This window comes from Thalassophryne amazonica, chromosome 6 (assembly GCF_902500255.1).
Source record: "Thalassophryne amazonica chromosome 6, fThaAma1.1, whole genome shotgun sequence".
Lineage (NCBI taxonomy): Eukaryota > Metazoa > Chordata > Actinopteri > Batrachoidiformes > Batrachoididae > Thalassophryne > Thalassophryne amazonica.
In genome coordinates this window covers 18,455,566-18,476,481 of record NC_047108.1, presented here as the reverse complement: position 1 = coordinate 18,476,481, position 20,916 = coordinate 18,455,566, and the positions used below count along the sequence as shown (strand labels likewise).

The 20,916-nt window shown below is 43.4% G+C and overlaps 1 protein-coding gene across 3 annotated transcripts in view; it reads left to right on the top strand.

The window, feature by feature from the left end:
• The window catches only part of magixa (MAGI family member, X-linked a), a 118,936-nt gene that overhangs the window by 21,963 nt on the left and 76,057 nt on the right, over positions 1-20,916 (top strand). For all 3 annotated transcript variants that reach the window (XM_034171854.1, XM_034171853.1, XM_034171855.1), the window contains exons 6-9: positions 6,232-6,405; positions 7,283-7,475; positions 14,940-15,007; positions 15,626-15,793. In XM_034171854.1, the coding sequence (XP_034027745.1) occupies positions 6,232-6,405; positions 7,283-7,475; positions 14,940-15,007; positions 15,626-15,793 (603 nt within the window). The remainder of the gene's footprint in view (positions 1-6,231; positions 6,406-7,282; positions 7,476-14,939; positions 15,008-15,625; positions 15,794-20,916) is intronic.

Below are 20,916 nucleotides of genomic sequence, written 5' to 3'. Positions count from 1 at the left end.
AGATCTCACTTTGTGGGGTAATGATTCTGAGAAAGCTCAGAGGACCTGGTCAATGAAGAGAGCTGGGACCACAGTCACAAAGATTACATTAGTAACACATGATGCTGTCATGGTTTAAAATCCTGCAGGGTAGCAAGGTCCCCCTACTCAAGTCAGCACATGTCCAGGTCCATTTGAAGTTCACCAATGACCTTCTGGATGATCCAGAGGAGGCATGGGAGAAGGTCATGTGGTCAGATGAGACCAGAATAGAGCTTTTTGGAATCAACTCCACTTATCATATTTAGAGGATGAGAACAACCCCAAGAAAACCATCCCAATCGTGAAGCATGGGGGTGGAAACATCATACTCTGGCGGTGCTCTTCTGCAAAGGGGACAGGACAACTGCACCGTATTGAAGGGAGGATGGATGGGGTCATATATTGTGAGATTTTGGCAAACAACCTCCTTCCCTCAGTAAGAGCATTGAAGATGGGTCATGGCTGGGTCTTCCAGCATGACAATGACCCCAAACACACAGCCAGGGCAACTAAGGGGGGGCTCCGTAAGAAGCATTTCAAGGTCCTGGAGTGTCCGAGCCAGTCTCCAGACCTGAACTCAATAGAAAATCTTTGGAGGAAGCTGAAACTCCAAACCTGAAAGATTTAAAGAAGATCTGTATGGAGGAGTGGACCAAAATCCCTGCTGCAGTGTGTGCAAACCTGGTCAAGAACTACAGGAAACGTCTGACCTCTGTAATGCCAGACAAATGTTTCTGTACCAATTGTTAAGCTCTGTTTTTCTCGGGGGTCAAATACTTATTTTATGCAATAAAATGCAAATTAATTATTTACAAATCATACAATGTGATTTACTGGATTTTTTGTTTTTGTTTTGTTTTTTTTAGATTCTGTCTCTCACAGTTGAAGTGTACCTACGATAAAAATTACAGACCTCTCCGTTCTTTGTACGGGGGAAACCCTGCAAAACTGACAGAGGGTCAAATACTTATTTTCCCCAGTGTGTATATATATATATATATATATATATATATATATATATATATATATATATATATATATACATATATAAAATCACAACTACATAAGTATTCACAGCTATTACCATGAAGCTCAAAATTGAGCTCAGGTGCTTCCTGTTTCCACTGATCATTCTTGAGATGTTTCTACAGCTTATTTACTGTCCACCTGGAGTAAATTCAGTTTATTAGACATGATTTGGAAAGACACACAGCTGTCTACATATAAGGTCCATATAAGATAAAGTTTAAGTTGCTCCAGTTTTGGTAAAAAGTGATGCAAATTATTGGTTGAGTTAACAGGGTTCTAAAAAGGACTAGTTTGCACTATATGTGCCATGTTTAGTTATCACATTACGGTGTAACACGTCATACGTCATAGAATCCAATGGACGTAGACCTTGTTTGACCTTTACTTTGGAAACCAAACATTCAACACAGTCAAAACTATTCCATTTATTAATCCTATTAACTCAATCAATAATTTGAATGACTTGTGTGTTTTTTTGTTTTTTGTTTTTTTTACAAAACTGGAGCAACTTTAACTTTTGACCCCGTACAAACTGAAATTGACCTTTGTAACCATTCTTGCTGTTTTACCCCATAACTCCAGAACATTCAGTCATAGATAGTCCAAACATTCTGTAATCCTTATGATCAGACAAATAATGTGGTGTAGTTTTCAATATGACTACAACATTTTTTCAATATTCATTTTGAAAACTGGCTGCCATGGGTCCAGTGTATTGAAAATTAAAGATGGCCCAACATCCGCTTTTACTTGGAATACCTTTGACTATATGTGTGTTATGTGTCGGACGCAGCTCGGAGAACCGACCAGCGTTTGAAGGACCCAGTATGAAATAAGCAGAGCACGGTACAAAGGCTAACTGAATTTAATACATAACAGTGATACAAAAAATAACAAAAGAAAGTGCGGTCTGGCGTGGTGCGCTCCCAGCAGCGCTAACGGTCCGGAGCCAGAAGCTGTTCGGACCCAAGGACCCCGCCGACACCCCCCAGGTGGCCGCAACAAACCGAGTCTGTGAAAGAAGGAACCATTATGTGAGTCCACACTCTACACACAGAGAGAACACTTAAAGGTGTACAAACAGCAAACACTTCCTGGCTTGATTACTAATCAGCTTCCCAACCTGCAGGCATGGAACATCCAGTTCACAAAGCTCCACTGCAGTGGAAGCCGATACATGACTAACATACAGCTCAATATAAAAAGGTGTGAGGGACACCACATTTACTGACTGTATAAATGTTAGTCACAAAATCTAACGTACCTCAGGAAGTGTGCTGACGAGCGTGAGACCTCACCCCCTCCTCTTTCACAGACCGTGCATCAAACCCTGGACGTTCTCTGCATCCACTGATGATGAGATGGCTCCCGAGACGACGATCTCACCCGTCTGGTCACAAGGTCGAGTCTCTGGCAAATACACACTGTATACTCCAGTCTTAAATGCCACCATGTTCCAATCCATATAGATGCACCTCAGCTGTGAGTCCTGACGAGCCGCAGGTGATCAGGGTGAGGTCCTGATAACCTCAGCAACACAGCCACTCAGTCCCAAATGCAAGCCACCTGGAAGGAAAAACAAAAGACAGAAACAAACAGGCAGCCAGGCCCCCCAGCCATACAACAGTACCCCACCCTCACGGGAAGCCTCCCGGCGACCACACAAACCTGGCCCAGGAGAAACACCCCCCTCCAGGGACCATGGCTGGAAACCGCATCTGCATTCGTCTTCCAATAGAATGGTTGATGTCCTCTCCTCTGGCTGCATCCTTGCCTTTGTTTCAGTCAGTCACTTAGCACAGGTGTGGCCAGGAGTTCTTAAACCTGTGCGGTCAGCCTTTATCCAACCATGTGCGGTCATTAGTCATAAAACAAAAAAGACAAACACAAACAACCAAACCACCCCCCCCTCCCCAGGGGACCGTCCTATCAAACCCCGGGATGAGGAGAAAAGAAAAACCCCAAACTTAAGCTTACAAATAAAAGCGCTAAAACACCCCCCCCCCCCAAACGACATGTAGGGACCAACACCCCCCAGAGGACTTCCCGCCAGCTCCAGGAGTAATAACCACAGCCGAGGTCCCTCTGGGATCCAACGTCACCCACGGGGACTCCCAGCGCCTCCCAGAGGACCACTCGTCAACCCCAGGAGACGCCTCCCCTCACGACCAACGGACCCAGCCCCGGCCGTCTATGGCTAGATGGACCCACAGCCCTTTCCCCCCCAGAGGACACCACAGTCAAACCCTGAGGGCGGAAACTGGGGGGAAAACACCCCCCCCCCCAGGTGCAGAGGTTACCTGGGAAACACCCAGCATAACCACACTGCACCACTCCAGCAACGCCGACACTACGGCTCACACGGCTGGAGCCAGAGGAGAAGAGAGGGCATAACAAAAAACAAAACAAAAAAAAAAGAAAAAAAAAACAACAACCCAAATACCCCCCCCCATGACCCCCCAGGGGACCGTCCCATCAAACCCTGGGAGGTGAAACTGAAAAAAAAAAAATAAAAATAAAAAGAAAGACTAACAGACTGACATAAGGTTGCTCGGGTCCTTTTTTTTTGGGGCAGAACTGCAGGGTCACGACCCCAGACACTAAATAGTGAAAAACAAAAAATAAAATCCCACACAAAAACCAACTCAAAAAACACCCACACAAAATGAACTAACACAAAACAAATAAGTGATTTATACCGTCAAGCTCAAACAAATGGAACACACCTGTTCCAACTTAAGAGCTTGACGGTAATGTGACTCAGTCACCAACAGAGGGAGCCAGAGTGCTAAAAATAAAAAAACCCCTTTGGTGACAGAGAAAACAAACGAGCTGCTTTTCTGTGCGCAGCTGTGAGCAACACACAACCAAAAATGTGATTCAACTAAATAACACCGGAGCTGATACAACAGACGCAGTAGTTATCTTTATCCGGGGAAACGGGGCTACAACTGTAACACAGGAAGCTCAGCGACCCGTGCCACAGAGCTCCGCCGTGCGCGTGCACCCATTACAGACACACTCTTGCAGCTCCCGTTTAAACCTCTTATCCGGTCAGAGCGTGACGCAAAGCCGTCGCCAGTCACACTCCACCACGACCCACGGATAAGGCACAAACACAGGAACACGGCTGCAAGAGAGCACAAATCAGTATTCAGTAATGGGTCTCAAACACGCACCATCCGGGCGGAGAGCACCCGCAACTGATCCGGATAACTACTGAACGTCTGCTGCCGCCTTCCCAGCGCGTTACCGTCTCTGCTACCGCTGGGTCCGTGATGTTTGGCCAGAGACTACTGTTATGTGTCGGACGCAGCTCGGAGAACCGACCAGCGTTTGAAGGACCCAGTATGAAATAAGCAGAGCACGGTACAAAGGCTAACTGAATTTAATACATAACAGTGATACAAAAAATAACAAAAGAAAGTGCGGTCTGGCGTGGTGCGCTCCCAGCAGCGCTAACGGTCCGGAGCCAGAAGCTGTTCGGACCCAAGGACCCCGCCGACACCCCCCAGGTGGCCGCAACAAACCGAGTCTGTGAAAGAAGGAACCATTATGTGAGTCCACACTCTACACACAGAGAGAACACTTAAAGGTGTACAAACAGCAAACACTTCCTGGCTTGATTACTAATCAGCTTCCCAACCTGCAGGCATGGAACATCCAGTTCACAAAGCTCCACTGCAGTGGAAGCCGATACATGACTAACATACAGCTCAATATAATAAGGTGTGAGGGACACCACATTTACTGACTGTATAAATGTTAGTCACAAAATCTAACGTACCTCAGGAAGTGTGCTGACGAGCGTGAGACCTCACCCCCTCCTCTTTCACAGACCGTGCATCAAACCCTGGACGTTCTCTGCATCCACTGATGATGAGATGGCTCCCGAGACGACAATCTCACCCGTCTGGTCACAAGGTCGAGTCTCTGGCAAATACACACTGTATACTCCAGTCTTAAATGCCACCATGTTCCAATCCATATAGATGCACCTCAGCTGTGAGTCCTGACGAGCCGCAGGTGATCAGGGTGAGGTCCTGATAACCTCAGCAACACAGCCACTCAGTCCCAAATGCAAGCCACCTGGAAGGAAAAACAAAAGACAGAAACAAAAAGGCAGCCAGGCCCCCCAGCCATACAACATATGTGTACCAAATTTCATGATTTTATCACAAAATGCACAATTATTTTGCCTATCTGCTGCACTATTATAGTTTGGGGTAATTTATTTTTTACTGCATATTTCATATTTGTGTATTTTTACAGCATACATCAGATATATAGGTTTTTTTAACAGTGCATTTCATATTAATATAGTTTTGGGTCATTTTTACAGTGTAGGTTTAAGCTCAGTTGTGTTTTTGTCATTCTGTGGTTAATGTATATTAACGTAGCATTTTACTGTGTGTGTATGTGGGGGGGGCACAATTTCTTTTTGTTGCATCACAGAAAAACTCTCCTGATGATGACATTTCCCCAAAACATTTAACTGTAATTAAGTTTTTATGTATTTATTTTTAGTCCTAGTTGCACTCTGGTTTGCACAAACAGAGGAATCGCTGCAGTTCAACGACAATGAAACTTTGTTTTTTCAGTCACCGCTTTAAGAATCAAAGTTTACCCACTGAGTAACTAAATGTTCAATTAAGTAAAATAAATGTTGACTGTTACATTGGCTGAGGTGATTTTTGTTTTTTGCTTTTTACAGTGTATGCTAACATTGCTTGAACCGCATGTAGGAAGAAAAGAGGATTTTGTGTCTCTAATCCCTGGAACCTGACAGTTCTCGCGCTCCTTCTCCGCTTCTGTAGACTTGTGGTGACGGGATTAAATCAGACCAAAATAGGAACACGACTCACACACAAGCTGGAATCCCAACAAAACTCCAGTTTGTTTTCCAGAATTGTACTCATTTCAATCACACCGACTTTAAGTTAGTATCTCCCATCTCATTGCCTCGGTAACGGTGTGACGGTGTGTTGGTTTGTTGCTCGTGGGGTTGACTTACATTATATGATTAAATAAATAGAACTGACTGACATATTTCACAACGTCACGCTTCTGTTTCGCGTTTGTTAAACTTTTGAAGGCTACTTTTTTCATGTTTTGTTTTTGGCTTCTTTTTTTTTTTTAATCCACTCTTTGGACATCTTCCATCTTTGTGCCTAAATACAGGAAACTACTATGGCACGCCCCGCCCAGTCCACATCGGACCAGAGAGTCCGCCAATCACATACCAGGAACATCGCAACCTGCTGAGGAACTTCAGGACAAGGAGCAAGTCATTAAGCAACCTGGAGAAAGCCGTTGAGGAAGGCGAGAACAGCGAGGAGGACAGTGGGCTGCCCGGTACAGACTGACACAGTCACATGACTCCTTCCTCTACCTGACCCTGGGCCCCCCTGACCCTGACCATGTACCTGACCCTCCGCCTGACCCTGACCCTACACCTGACACTGACCCTCCGCCTGACCCTGACCCCCCTGACCCTAACCCTCCACCTGACCCTGTACCTAACCCTCCGCTTGACCCTAACCGTCCGCCTGACCCTGACCCTCCCCCTGGCCCTGACCCTCCGCCTGACTCTGACCCTCCGCCTGATCCTGACCCTCCCCCTGACCCTTAACCCTCCGCCTGACCCTGAAACTCCCCCTGACCCTGACACGCCAACTAATCCTGACCCATTGCCTGGTCCATAAGTAGCTGAGGGACAAATTTTCCCAAATATTATTTATTGTAACTTTGAACACGTTACTAGTTTAAGCCACGCCTCAAAATCTCATCTGTTAAGCCAGTTTTCATCAAATTTACACTTTATATCATCAAGTTTAAAGCATCTCTGCTCTGAGCATTATTTAAAACAAACAACAATAATTAATATTGCCATTTATTTTGATATTTTTAATTGTGATGTCAGAGGAAAACATTAATAAAACCCAAATCTTAGTATTTTTAAGACTTTTAAAGACTGATTGAAGTCATTTTAATACCAATTAACACTTTATTTTTATATGAATGAATTTAAAGCATTTTAAGACTTAAAGATCCGCTGAAGAGTAAAAAGACATCAGCTGGATACCAAAATGAAAAACAGATCAGGTGATTTGGAATCGTAAAGATGTTTTGGAATTTGAAGTTATTTTGTTTTGGTCTCATGTTTGATTTGAAGGTTTTATGTGAAATAAATCAGGATGTGCTGCATTTCTGTGTGTTTTAATGTCCGTAGGTTTGGCTGGAGCCCCGACCAAGACCCTGCCTCTCAGCCAATCATGGGAGTCTAAAGTTGGGAGTTGGGAGGGAACACACAATGGAGGAGGAGCAGGAAGAGGAGGAGGAGGAGGAGAAAGAGGAGGAGGAGGTCCACTACCTGAGAACTGGGAGGTGGCCTTCAGCGATTCAGGAGAACCGTACTACATTGAGTAAGTAAAAATATATACATATATACTTTTGGGGTTAAAGTGTTGCACCTTAAATTCTCATGACTTCTGAGGTGTGCACTCAAGGTCAGTAATATAACTCCACCCCCAAACTAGCTCCACCTCTTTTCTGGATCTGCTCCTAAATTTAATGCATCCATCAGACTCCACTTTTTGTTTTTGTTTTTTTTTTGTTTGTTTTTTTTGAACTTCTGAAAATGGCTACCATTTCTGGAAGAGTGCTGCATACATCCAGTATTGGAACAAAGTTCTGAACCAGACCTCTCAGCTGCCTAGCAACCAGGCAGATGACTTTATCTTAAAGGGTTTAGAGTGAGGATTTAATTTTTCTGAAATGCATGAAAGGTTTGGAAATTTTTTATACTTCTGGACCACAGATCTGCACACTTCCAGAAGTCTTGCACTATAGCAGAATTTTCTGGACTATTTCAGATTCACATTCTGCATGAAACATATCAGCTCCACACTATGCACACTAATTTTCATAAAGTTTCGTGGAAACCTAAAGGCCCTGTCACCTTGACGTTTTAGCCTGCGTACGCTAACAGACCCGTTTCCACCGAGTGGTTCAGAGTGGTACTGCACGGTGTGGTGCGGGTCAGAAACAGAGTAATTTAACTTTATTTTATTTTTATCTTGGTGGATCATTTTCATTGCAAGTAGAATGCTGATGACTCGACTGATGGCTGTGGTAAACGCTGCTGTGAATGAATGAAATGCTCTGACTCAATTTTCAAGCACCGGTTGTGATCAGACAGCGACTAGCGCTCTTATCACTTCCTGCTGTCTGGCTGATCAGACGTGAGGAACTGATTGAGGTTAGGGGAACCAATCGGGCTTAGATGGAGGTGAGTTGCGCAGGCACAGTTGCACAGTGGAGCTCATCTCGACGGGACACCTCACCCGTTGGGATAAGCTCCACCACCGAAGAAAACCCACGTACATTTTGTCTTTACATAAAAATACAGTAACAAGTGTCTTTTCAATTAAAAAGTAAAGACTTGCATGTACACACTGTCTTGAAAGCAGAATATAGTCATTAGATGACGGGGAGCTCAACTCGACAGAACAGTGGATCTGATCCAGATTACAGATTTTGTGGCCAGTTAAGTTTAACATTGAAAACCTCATATAATGTATATTTTACATTATATCTCAATCAAACGTGCCCCGATCACTCTCATATTTGAAAGTGAGGCGCAGACTGACACTATCACCTGACAAAGTTTGATCTGGATCTGATCTAGATTGTGGATTTTGTGGACATTTAATAATTTAATTTAATATTGAAAAGCCCATTTTATGGAGTCAGATCGATGCCAAAACCACTCTCCCAATAAAACGGGTAAAGTAAGTCCCTTCGGCTGCTCCCTTGTTTGCACTCGGAGTCACCACAGCAAATCCAAGGTGGATCTGCATGTTGAATTGGCACAGGTTTTACGCTGGATGCCCTTCCTGATGCAACTCCACATTACATGGAGAAATGTGGCAGGGGTGGGATTTGAACCTGGAGCCTTCTGCACTGAAACCAAGCGCATTAACCACTTGGCCACCATGCGTAGATATTAACTGTGAGTGCATGCACACACTGAGAGGAAACTGCTCCCCGAGCGAGGAAAAAGCTGCTGCGAGTGAGGCTGAATATGTGACCAGCGCGCAAACCGTTATGCCACAACCTCACAGAAGAAAACAATGGCGTCTGGGCCAAGGTGAGAAACCTCCTTCCTTCAGGTAAGAAACCCCTGCCTAGACTCAGTTGTCGTTTCAGCAGACTTCCATGTCTGAGAGGAGGGCGGTCAATCAGACCTTGCTTTTCACAAACAACCAATCACAGAGCCAGTACTGACCCCTGGTTCCCTCCCCCATAGTGCCAAAACCCTCCTCCAAGCAGAAATCCATGATATGCAAGCAGAGGGCGTGGCACGCTGGTCCTCACTCAGAGCACTTTCTTCCTTGCTCGAGGAGATAATTTGCACGCTCTAAGGGCCCTGTCCCACTGGCGTTTAGGAGGATTTGCTTATGGATTGCGCACAAAATTGGTCCATATTCACCAAACATCTGCAATATCTGTGTAACATGCCTGTATGAGTCGGCCGTCATCCGAACACGCCCGTGATCATCTGCAGAGGCATGCATGTCCGCAGCCAGGATTTTTGAGCTGTTCAAAAATCTGGATGCGGATGACATCCGCCTTACATACTCCATACATACTCAATTCATACACAATACATACTCACTCTATGTGCTGTATATCTGCCGTTAACCGCTGATATCCGCAACTGACGGGGATTTGCGGCTTGACAGCAGACCGGGACAGTGTGTAAAACAAATATAGTGCCTATCATGTCCACATCACAAGCTAAAATAAGTTGTAGCGACTGCATACAGATTGGCCACGAATAAAGGGTTTTTATTACATCTGCTTTGCAGCTGATTTGCGGACAATCTGTGAATGCATAACAAACACGTCACGTAAACCCAAAGTACTATATGTGGCAGAAGCGACATACCTGCCAGTCAGTGCCGGTCCGGCTGTGTAAATCCACAAAGACGTAATAGCTGCTGCAATCCAGGACTTTTATTTAACACCAACAAAAGCAAGAGTTGCTGTTTAGTCACAACTCATGCTGAAGTCTGTTTTCTGTGACACTCTCAAAAAAAAACACGTCTCACACCCTGAGCGGCTTCCCCCCCTCCCGCTCCCCAAACTCATGAACAGTTAACCCTTGCATGACAACACTGATCAACTTGTCCAAGTCCAGCAAATGCTCCAGAGGCTGTATTGTTGGTGTGAGTAGTGCCGACGGCTTGAGTGCGCTTCTTTTACGACCGCAATGCAGATGCCGTGCACGCGCAACACGTGTGCGATGCATTCATAATACACCTGGAGTTTGCATGTTCTCCTCCAGGTGCTCTGGTTTCCTCCCACGTCCAAAGACATGCAGGTTAGGTGGATTGGAATCTTTAAATTGTCCATAGGTGTGCGAGTGGGTGTGAATGTTTGTTTGTTATGTTTGTGGCTCTGTGATAGACTGGCGTCCTGTTCAGAGTGTACCCTGCCTCACGCGCTGTGACTGCTGGGATAGGCTCCAGCCCCCTGCGACCCTTAATTGGACTAGGTGGTTGAAGGTGTGTGTGTGTGTGTGTGTGTGTGTGTGTGTGTGTGTGTGTGTGTGTGTGTGTGTGTGTGTGTGTGTGTGTGTGTGTGTGTGTGTGTTGTGAAGACTTTGCATTTGTCTGTGTTCAGCATAAGCCCAGTCCTGTTACTGCCAGAGGCTTCAGATTCACAGGGAACATTCTTGAGACACAGACGTTGGACATGTTCAGAGATGGCTAACCGTGACCTATTTTAAGAGGGTAAATAGTCATATTCTGTTTCATTCTGTTCCTTTTTTGTTGTTTAGTTTTTTGAGGGGTGGGGCTGACAGCCAATCAGAGTAGAGCAGCATCATGACATCAGTGGCTGGTCTAGCTAACTTGTTTGTGTGTAAATATAACCTCTGTGTCATATATTATGTAAAAGCTACTGAGAAATAAACACTTGCTAACTTCCACTAACTCAATGCTACACTCAACAAAAATATAAACGCAACACACGCAATACATATTGTGTATGTGGAAAAAGTTTTAGATCGTTGAGTTAATCTCATACAAAATGGGAGCAAAACCAAAAGTGTTGCGTTTATATTTTTGTTGAGTATAGTTTCCTCTCTTGTCAAAAGCTCACGTACACTCACATGCACGCCCTCCTGCAGACGCTGTTAAAACATACGAGGTCTATTAGAAAAGTATCCGACCTTATTATTTTTTCAAAAACCATATGGATTTGAATCACGTGTGATTACATCAGACATGCTTGAACCCTCGTGGGCATGCGAGAGTTTTTTCACGCCTGTCGGTTACGTCATTCGCCTGTGGGCAGTCTTTGAGTGAGGAGTCGTCCACCCGCTCGTCGATTTTTTCATTGTTTAGGAATGGCTCAGAGACTGTTGCTTTGTTTGATAAAAATTTTTTCAAAACTGTAAGGCACAACTGAGTGGACACCATTCAATAAATTCAGCTGGTTTTCGGTAAAAATTTTAACGGCTGATGAGAGATTTTGGTCTGGTAGTGTCGCTTTAAGGACGGCCCACGGCGCCTGACGGTTCGAGGCGCTTCGAGGCGGCAGCGTCTCGCCGTTTCAAGTTGAAAACTTCCACATTTCAGGCTCTGTTGACGCAGTAAGTCGTCAGAGAACAGAGAACTTTCAGAAGAAGTCGGCATGAGGAGTTTATTCGGACATTCCATTGTTAACGGTCATTTTGTAATGAAAGAACGTGCGGGCAGAGTCGCATGTCGGGCTGGACCCGACCGCGGGGGGTCGCGGCAGGAAAAACACCTCCGTTGGAAATCTTAACGGGCAAGTTGGAACATGCCCAAGCTGTTAAACAATTTCTCAGTTACTCACTTGTTGAAAGCCATTAAAAGCCGCCTGAATTCTACAAATGGTTTTCAACACGGAGGTGTTTTTCCTATCGCGGCGCACACAGATTTGCCGAGTCGTCACGGAAACGACTCGGCGAATTTGCGCGTACGTCTTTCATTAAAAAAATGTCCTTAAACAGTGGAATGTCCGCATAAATTCCTCATGCCGGCCTCTTCTGAATCTTCTCTGTTCTCTCACGATGTCCTGGGTGAATTAAGCCTTAAATTAGGATGTTTTAAGCTCGAAACAGGCCGACGACAGCGCCTGGAAGCGCTGCAGGACGTCCCGCTCCGTGGGAAGTCCTTACACCGACAGAAACACCCCATAATCTCTCATCAGCCGTTAAACTTTTCACAGAAAACCATCTTAATTTCTCGAATAGTGTCCACTCGGATATTCCTCACAGGTCCAGAAAAATTTTTGATAAAGCAACGCGTGCCGTCTCGAGCAGCGTGTGAAACAAAGGAATTCAGCCGAGAGGGCGGGACCACATCTCACTCAAGGCCTGCCCACAGGGAAATGACGTCACCGACACGCGTGAAAAAACTCACGCATGCGCACGAGGGTTCAAGCATGATTGGTGTAATCGCATGTCATTCAAATCCATATAGTTAAAAAAAAAAATAAAAGGGTCGGTTTATTATCTAAGAGACCTCGTACATATTGTTTTTGATTGATTGACAGAGAGGCTTTATTGAACATGTACAAATTGTAAGCAAGACAATAGGATCTTAAGAATTTATATATATATATATATATATATATATATATATATATATATATATATATATATATATATATATACACACACACACACACACAGAGTGGTGGGCACAGATAACCAAAAAATTTACTTCGATAGCAGATAATCAGATAACTGAAAAGTTATGTTTGATCAATTTAAACCAATAAACCACCCAAAAATGTATCGGAAGTTACAGATAACCGATGAATTCCAGTATTGTCTCTGGTACATTTGCAATTACTAACAAGCTGAATTTGAGTTTTAACACCACGGTCGCTTTTGGAAGCATCAAAAGCGACAAAAGACCCAAATAATGAGCCAGTACTTGTATGTTTGAACATGCTGCTCCTGCTAGAAGCTATACAGCTACAGCACAGAAGCAACCTGAGAGCAGCTACAAAGCCAGCTCTCTACCAATCACAATGCTCCGGTCAGGCGGAGGTCTTGGAAAATAAAGGCATGCTGACATATGGTTTGGTGTGAATACTGATAGAATAACTCCATTAATGTCAATTCTGTCATTTGTACAAAGTTAAAATATAACATATATATTTTAATGTTGAATAATGCACTAATTCTGAGGTTTTGTAACAAACAACAGACAGATCGCAAAGGATTCTGGGTAAAAGTGCCTCTGCTAAACATCGATTGGTTCAGTCATTCATTATGTAAACCAACACGTTAATGTGACATGTGTCGTGTGTTGGTGTTTACAGATAAATGTGCTTTTGTAAAATATTCCATTTTTTATTTGTAAAAATAGAACACTGCCATCTCCTGGTGCCCAGACACTTAGTACTTAGGGGGAATACTGCCATGAACACTACTGGCCAGTAGATGGCAGTAGAAGCCTTGAAAACTTGCCAAAACAAAATTCCAGATAATCCGTGTCTGCTACATTTAAGATGCGTGGAATTTAACAAACGCAAATACAGTAACAACGTCTATAAACCCAGAGAATATATTCACGAGAGTTTTAGGCACTAGAGTTTAATGCTGTTGTCCGAGGAGCCTGAACAGAGTGTCTGAAATGCATTTGTCCTGTCGTGAACGTACTGAGATTACCCTATCCTTCCCATAATGCACTGCTGGGCACAGCATGTGCTCACAAAACCTTAAAAATTAGCACATTACTTTAAAACTAAAACATATATCTGATATTTTTACTTTATAAAACTTCAGACATGACAGTAATTTTAAATAACTTGTGAAAAATGAGTTTGGTTAAAATTTGAACCATAAGTTAAAAATGTATACCTCTGGATGACTTGGGTGATATTGCCAGTGTATCAGTATGGTGTTAAAGGAATTTTTTTTTTTTTTTTAAATGACCAGTTCTCCTTTGCCTGCAGAGGATAGAGTGGATAATTAGTCCGATAATGGTTTTTAAAGTTATCCGAAAAGATAATCCGATAATGAAAACATTATCATCGATAATTATCTGTTATCGGATTATCAAAAGTGTGCCCACCACTGTGTATATATATAATATACACACACACACACACACACTGCACTGGGATATCCATTAAGCAACTGTAAATTATAAAGAAGACTATGCTCATACAGCTGAGGGTATTTTTGCATTGTCACTCATCACTCACGATCTACTGGTCAATCTTCGTTCTCACCTATGGTCATGAGAGTTGGGTCATGACCGAAAGAACTAGATCGCGGTTACAAGCGAACAAAATGGGCTTCCTTAGGAGGGCGGCTTGTGTGTCTCCCTGAGAGACAGAGTGAGAAGTTCAGTCATCTGTGGGGAGCTCAGAGTAGAGTCGCTGCTCCTTCACGTTGAAAGGAGCCAGCTGAGGTGGTTCGAGCATCTGGTAAGGATGCCTCCTGGGCTCCCTAGGGAGGTGTTCCAGGCACGTCCATCTGGGAGGAGACCCTGGGGAAGATCCAGGACTAGGTGGAAAGATTATATCTCCACACTGGCCTGGGAACACCGCGGGATCCCCCAGTCAGAGGTGGTCAATTTGGCATGGGAGAGGGAAGTCTGGGGTCTCCTGCTGGAGCTGTTGCCCCCGCGACCCGAACCCGGAAGAGCGGTTGAATATGGGTGAATGTGAGTGAGTGACTTCTAGCAGGACTTTGACCTTGACATTTTTTTCCAAGGTAAGAATTTGCGGAATTAGAAAGTTGTGTTGGCAGAGGTTTGTGTTCTGCGTGCGTGGTGCTCTTGTTCAGTGCACTGATAATGATGATTTTTTTTTTTTTGTTTGTTTCCTGTCAGTCATACCTCCAAGACAACCAGCTGGCTGGACCCTCGAAGTCACAACAAAGAGACAATCTGCACAGAACGTAAGTCCCTCAGTTTATAAGGTGAGCTGCTCAGTGTCAGACAGCAGGGGGCAGTGTCGTCTCACAGAAAGATTTTCACTCTGCCACAGATTTTTTTGTGAAGAGAAAGTTGTGGATCCTTTTTCCACCTTCAGTGTCTGTCCTGTCCTCTGCTGCTGACCTTTAATGACCTCATCTCCTGCCCACTAAATGTCCTCTGCTGTCAGCCCCTTTATTGTCCTGACCCCCGTTGTCTAATATCCTTTCATGTCTCTTCTGCTACCATCATGACCTTCTTTTGTCCTTCCTTGACCTTTACTGTCCTTCAGTGTTCTAGTCAACCCTCATGATCATGGCTTTCCTGATTGCTGTCCTTTGGAAAGATTGGCTGTCCATCTGTCCTTCACTACACTCAGCTGACCTTTAATATCGTCTTCTCTGCTCTGATATTCCGTCTTCTGTGGTCCTCTCCTGTCCTTTGCGTCCCCAAACCATTCCAGTCTCATGTTCTCTGCTGCCCTCTATTGTCCTGCAATTTGATGGGTAAAACACAGAGGACAAATTTCGTTGTATGTTGTACAACGAAGAATGAAGGCTTCTTTTCTTGTCCTATGAGCCCGTGTTCCTGTCCTGTCACAGTTCCAGAGTTCACGGAGCAGCCGGGCCAGCTGAAAGGTTATTCCATCCACACGCGGCTGTCTAAAGGACCTCGAGGATTCGGATTCAACATTGTGGGAGGAAGTCGACCCAGAGAATTTCTGCAGGTGTACAGTGTCACACCTGGTGGTCCACCAGCACTGAACACAGGTAAAGCTCAACCCCCATCAAATACAGATCACATCGAACCTCAGTCAATCTACAGGTAATGCTCAACCCCCATCAAATACAGGTCACATCGAACCTCAGTCAATCTACAGGTAACGCGCAACCCCCATCAAATACAGGTCACATCAAACCTCAGTCAGTCTACAAGTAACGCTCAACCCCCATCAAATACAGGTCACATCCAACCTCAGTCAGTCTACAGGTAATGCTCAACCCCAATCAAATACAGGTCAGTTCAAACCTCAGTCAGCCTACAGGTAACGCTCAATGAGCCTCCTCTTTCAGAATTATCTCAACTTTTCCCATAATGCCTTTTGCATCAGTGGTCTCTGATCAGTCACTTGTTAGGTTTACAGTTTCGCTGCCGTGTTTAGTGGAACAACCTTATTCATCACTGCAGTGACACATCAACTTCTCATCTATGACTGAATTCAAAGCTAGAATGCCTGATATCTTAGCTTCACATTTGGAAAATGCCTAATCAGTAGACAGTCTTGTGGACAGTTTAAACTCAGTGCTCAAAACTACACTCAACATGACTGCAACACCTTTATTAAAACCACGCCCCCCCCTCCCCCCCAAATCACAGTCACCTTGGTTCAGTGGTTACTTGCGTGACCTCAAGCATAAAAGGCCTTTCACACTGAACACGTCAGAAGTGTCAAATGCGTCAAAAATCGGTCTAAAAAGCATTATTTTCAATCAGACACTTTACTTTTTAGAGGCGTCAGAAGCGTTGCGTCAAAAGCCGAGCTAAACCGACGCTTCTGACGGAAGCGCATCGCCGCTTGTCGGCAGGCTGACGCAGTCAAAGTTCAACCCAATCCAACTTTCGACGCTCTGAGCTGTAACGTACCTTCGTGCTGTCCAATAGGAACGATGCGTCAGACCAAAACACAGAAAACTAGTGGCAGAAACCACTGATCTCTACAAAACGGATTGGTGCAGAAACCACTAATCTGTACAAAACGGATTGGTGCAGAAACCACTGACCTGTACAAAACAAACGTGTCACAGGAATGCTCATTTATAGAGCAGTTTTCTGAAGAAAAATCCTTGGAAATGTTTTTTTTTTTGTTGTTTGCTACCACAGAATTTCTGACTACTGTTAAAAAAAAAGTTTAGAACACTTGTAATTAAAATAGCTCAATAAATCAATAAATGGTTCTTTAGAAACCTTTCATCTGTAAATTAAACCTGTTATTTCAGATTAGATTATTTCTTGTTTAACATAAGGAACCTCGGACAAAATAACATGGAAATTTGTACTCTTTTTTTAAGTCTGGTAGATTATTTATATCTCATTTCAACCAGAATAACAGACACTGTAAATAAATACAAAATAAATACAAATGTTTATTATAAATGCAACAGGAAATAATTTAACAATGACTGCAGTGTGATTGTAAAGTAGGATTTCTGTGACATAAACCTCATGATGAATTTTTTTATAGTCATTTCAACTTGTAATTTCCCAAAATATGTAATTGCCTTTAATGTTGTTATCAGGACAGTCATTTCGAAAATATGAATTTGAGCGCAATAAGTGGAGAGCTTCTACCTGTGCAAATGTCTTTTGACTTTGATTCATGGACATTTTTTAATGATCCGTTCATTTATTGTTAAAATATAAAATGAAACAGCTTTTTAAAAAATAATAAAATAGTTGCTGTTGAAAAAGCCTTTTATTTAGAAGCAGGTGATGTTATGCTGGATTCTCGGGACCAGATAAAGGTCTCTTCTGCAGCTTTGAACTCTGGTGGTGATGCTGAAGACACTTTTGTCCTATTTTGAAGAGCAGAGATGTTTTCTTTTGACTGGACTTCGTGGTGTTCAGCTCATCAATGGAAGTTTGGTTGTCTGCACAGCAAATGTTCCTGATTGGAACAAATGAAAATATTTCTTTAAATATAAAGATATACTAAACAGTTTATTAAAAAAAAAAAAAAATGGGAAAAAAAAACTATGGAAAAAAATGCCAGAAAAAAGTTTTTTAAAGTTGAAATTTGTGGTCTCCGAAAAAAGCTGTAGCTTTATTTGGTAAAAATAGGAAGGACTGAACCATTTACAAATTAAAGCGTCAGATCAACTGTGCTCAAAAGCTAAGCTAACATTAGCCGATCAATAAACCTTCACAGCAGTGCAAAAGGATTCAAGGATTCAAAAGAATTTTATTGTCATATGCACAAAGGAACATGTTCCCTGCAAAATGAAATGTGTCTACTGCATTTAACCCATCCTGATTGTTGTATGGCTGGGGGGCCTGGCTGCCTTTTTGTTTCTGTCATTTGTTTTTCCTTCCAGGTGGCTTGCATTTGGGACTGAGTGGCTGTGTTGCTGAGGTTATCAGGACCTCACCCTGATCACCTGCGGCTCGTCAGGACTCACAGCTGAGGTGCATCTATATGGATTGGAACATGGTGGCATTTAAGACTGGAGTATACAGTGTGTATTTGCCAGAGACTCGACCTTGTGACCAGACGGGTGAGATCGTCGTCTCGGGAGCCATCTCATCATCAGTGGATGCAGAGAACGTCCAGGGTCCGTGTGGGTCTGCCCGCTGTTGCGGTTCAGTCGATATCCCACCAAGTCATCAGTCCTCCCTCGGTTGGCATCACTCCAAAAAGTAGCTGAAAAAAAGCTTCTCCCAGCAGGGTGATGGGAGAATTGTTCTACTGCTGTTTTTCAAAGCTTTTTTGTGTTTCAGGTGATGCAAATTCAAGATGGCGATCACTGAACTTTTTTCAGGTTGTGGAAACAGCCAGAGTGCGACGTAGCAATCTCTGCCCCCTTGCCGCTTCTGACGCGAAGTGTCTTGACGTCACGATGTGTTGGAAACGCATCTGACGGATTGGGAAGTGTTGACAGATTGGCCTGAAGTATTCAGTGTGAAAAGCCCATAAGGCTAGAGGTCTAGAATGGAAATGGTGTAGTTCAAAATTAGAAGTATTCTACCTTACATGGCGTGATGCTATCTTAGACTATAAGCATGCACTACTGGCTACAAAGTGGACCTATTACTCTGATTTGATCAACAAAAAAAAGCATAACTCAAAGTTCTTGTTCGACACAGTGGAAACACTTATTCATGGACAGCCACCTGTAAGTCACTCTCCTTTTACAGCACAAGATTTCTTGGATTACTTTGAGAAGAAAATAGACGACATTAGGTTAAACATATCCCAGCATGCCTTAACCCAGCCACTACACCCTGCTATTGAGGTGGGTGCCATTACTGAGGCATTACCTCGATTTACAGAATTTGATAGTATCTCTCTAGGTGTGCTGACAAAACCCGTAACATCTACAAAAAGCACAACCTGCTTATTTGATCCCATACCAACAAAACTGTGGACCTGTGGCCCACTCTTGGGCCGACTGTGCTGGAAATTATTAATCTCTCATTAACTTCTGGATCTGTTCCTAAATGATTCAAATCTGCAGTGATTAAACCATGATTTAAGAAATCTAATCTTGACCCTAGTGCATTGACAAATTATAGGCTGATATCAAATCTATCATTTTGCTGTAAAATTCTGGAAAAGGTGGTTTCACAGCAGCTCGTGGACCACCTTACTGAGAATAATCTTTTTGATCCACTGCAGACTGCTTTTAGAAAATATCATTCCACAGAGACAGCTCTCACTAAAGTGGTGAATGATCTGCTTGTAATGGATTCGGACACCACTATGGTTCTGGTGCTGTTAGATTTCAGTGCTGCGTTTGATACCGTGGATCATCATATTCTACTCGACAGGCTGAAGAATCAGTTTGGGATTATTGGAAGTACCCTTGCATGGTTGACGTCATACCTGACCAGTCGTTCTCACTGTATTTTGTACAATAATACTAACTCTACCGTGGATCATCATATTCTACTTGATCGGCTGGAAAATCATTTTGGGATAACTGGGAGTCATACTTGACCAGTCTTTCTCACTGTGCTTTGTACAGTAACACTACCTCTAACCTTAGTGACATGAAATTTGGGGTTCCACAGGGGTCCCTCTTAGGCCCCCTGCTTTTCTCCCTTTATATTGCACCCCTTGGGCACATATTGCAGCGTTTTGGGATTACCTTTCACTGCTATTCTGATGATACTCAGTTATACATGCCAAAAACTGCTGGTAATCTCGTTCACATAAAATCCTTAGAAGATTGCCTTGCATCAGTGAGAAGCTGGATGTTTAGCAACTTCCTCCTTTTAAACTCTGATAAGACTGAAATGATGTTCTTGGTCCAGTGAGACATCAGCATCAATTTTACCAGCTAATGCTTAGCCTAGGCTCATGTGTCATACATCATACTGACAAAGGGTACTTTTTGATCCTATGTTGTCCTTTGACCTCCACATTAGAGATATTACGAGGACTGCTTTCTTCCACCTGTGAAATATAGCGATGATTCGTCCTGTCTTGTCTATGGCTGATGCTGAGACACTGATTCATGTGTTACCCAGCACTAAAATGGTCCAAGGTAGAACCCTGGCTGAGACCCTGATTCATGTGTTTTTCTCTTCTAGACTGGACTACTGCAATGTTCTACTGTATTTTCTGGTTTACTGCAGTCCAGCATTAGGGGTCTCCAATTGGTTCAAAATGCTGCTGCCTGATTTTTGACATGAAGCAGAAAGTTTGACCACATTACACCCATTTTGGCATCTCTTTACTGGCTTCCTGTCCCTGTGAGATCATATTTTAAGGTTCTGTTACTAACCTATAAAATTGTTCACGGACTGACACCTCCCTACTTAGCTGCCCTAATTAAACCCTGCGTACCAGCCCAGGCTTTGCGTTCTCAGTGTGCAGGACTACTTTGTGTCCCTAGGGTGAATGAAAAGTCTGCGGGTCACAGAGCTCTCTTCTCTTCTCTTATCGTGTCCCTGTTTTGTAAAATGATCTCCCTACTTCAATAAAACAGTCATATTCTGTGGAGACTTTCAAGTCCAGACTTAAGACGCACTTATTTTCCCTTTTGTATGGCTAGCATACTGGCATAGTATCTTTCTATGCTTTTTACTCTTTTAATTCATTTTATTAGGAAATGGAGTGGGCTGCAGCCTCAACTTTATCTAAAGTCTGGGTCTTTTAGTGAAGCTTAGGGCT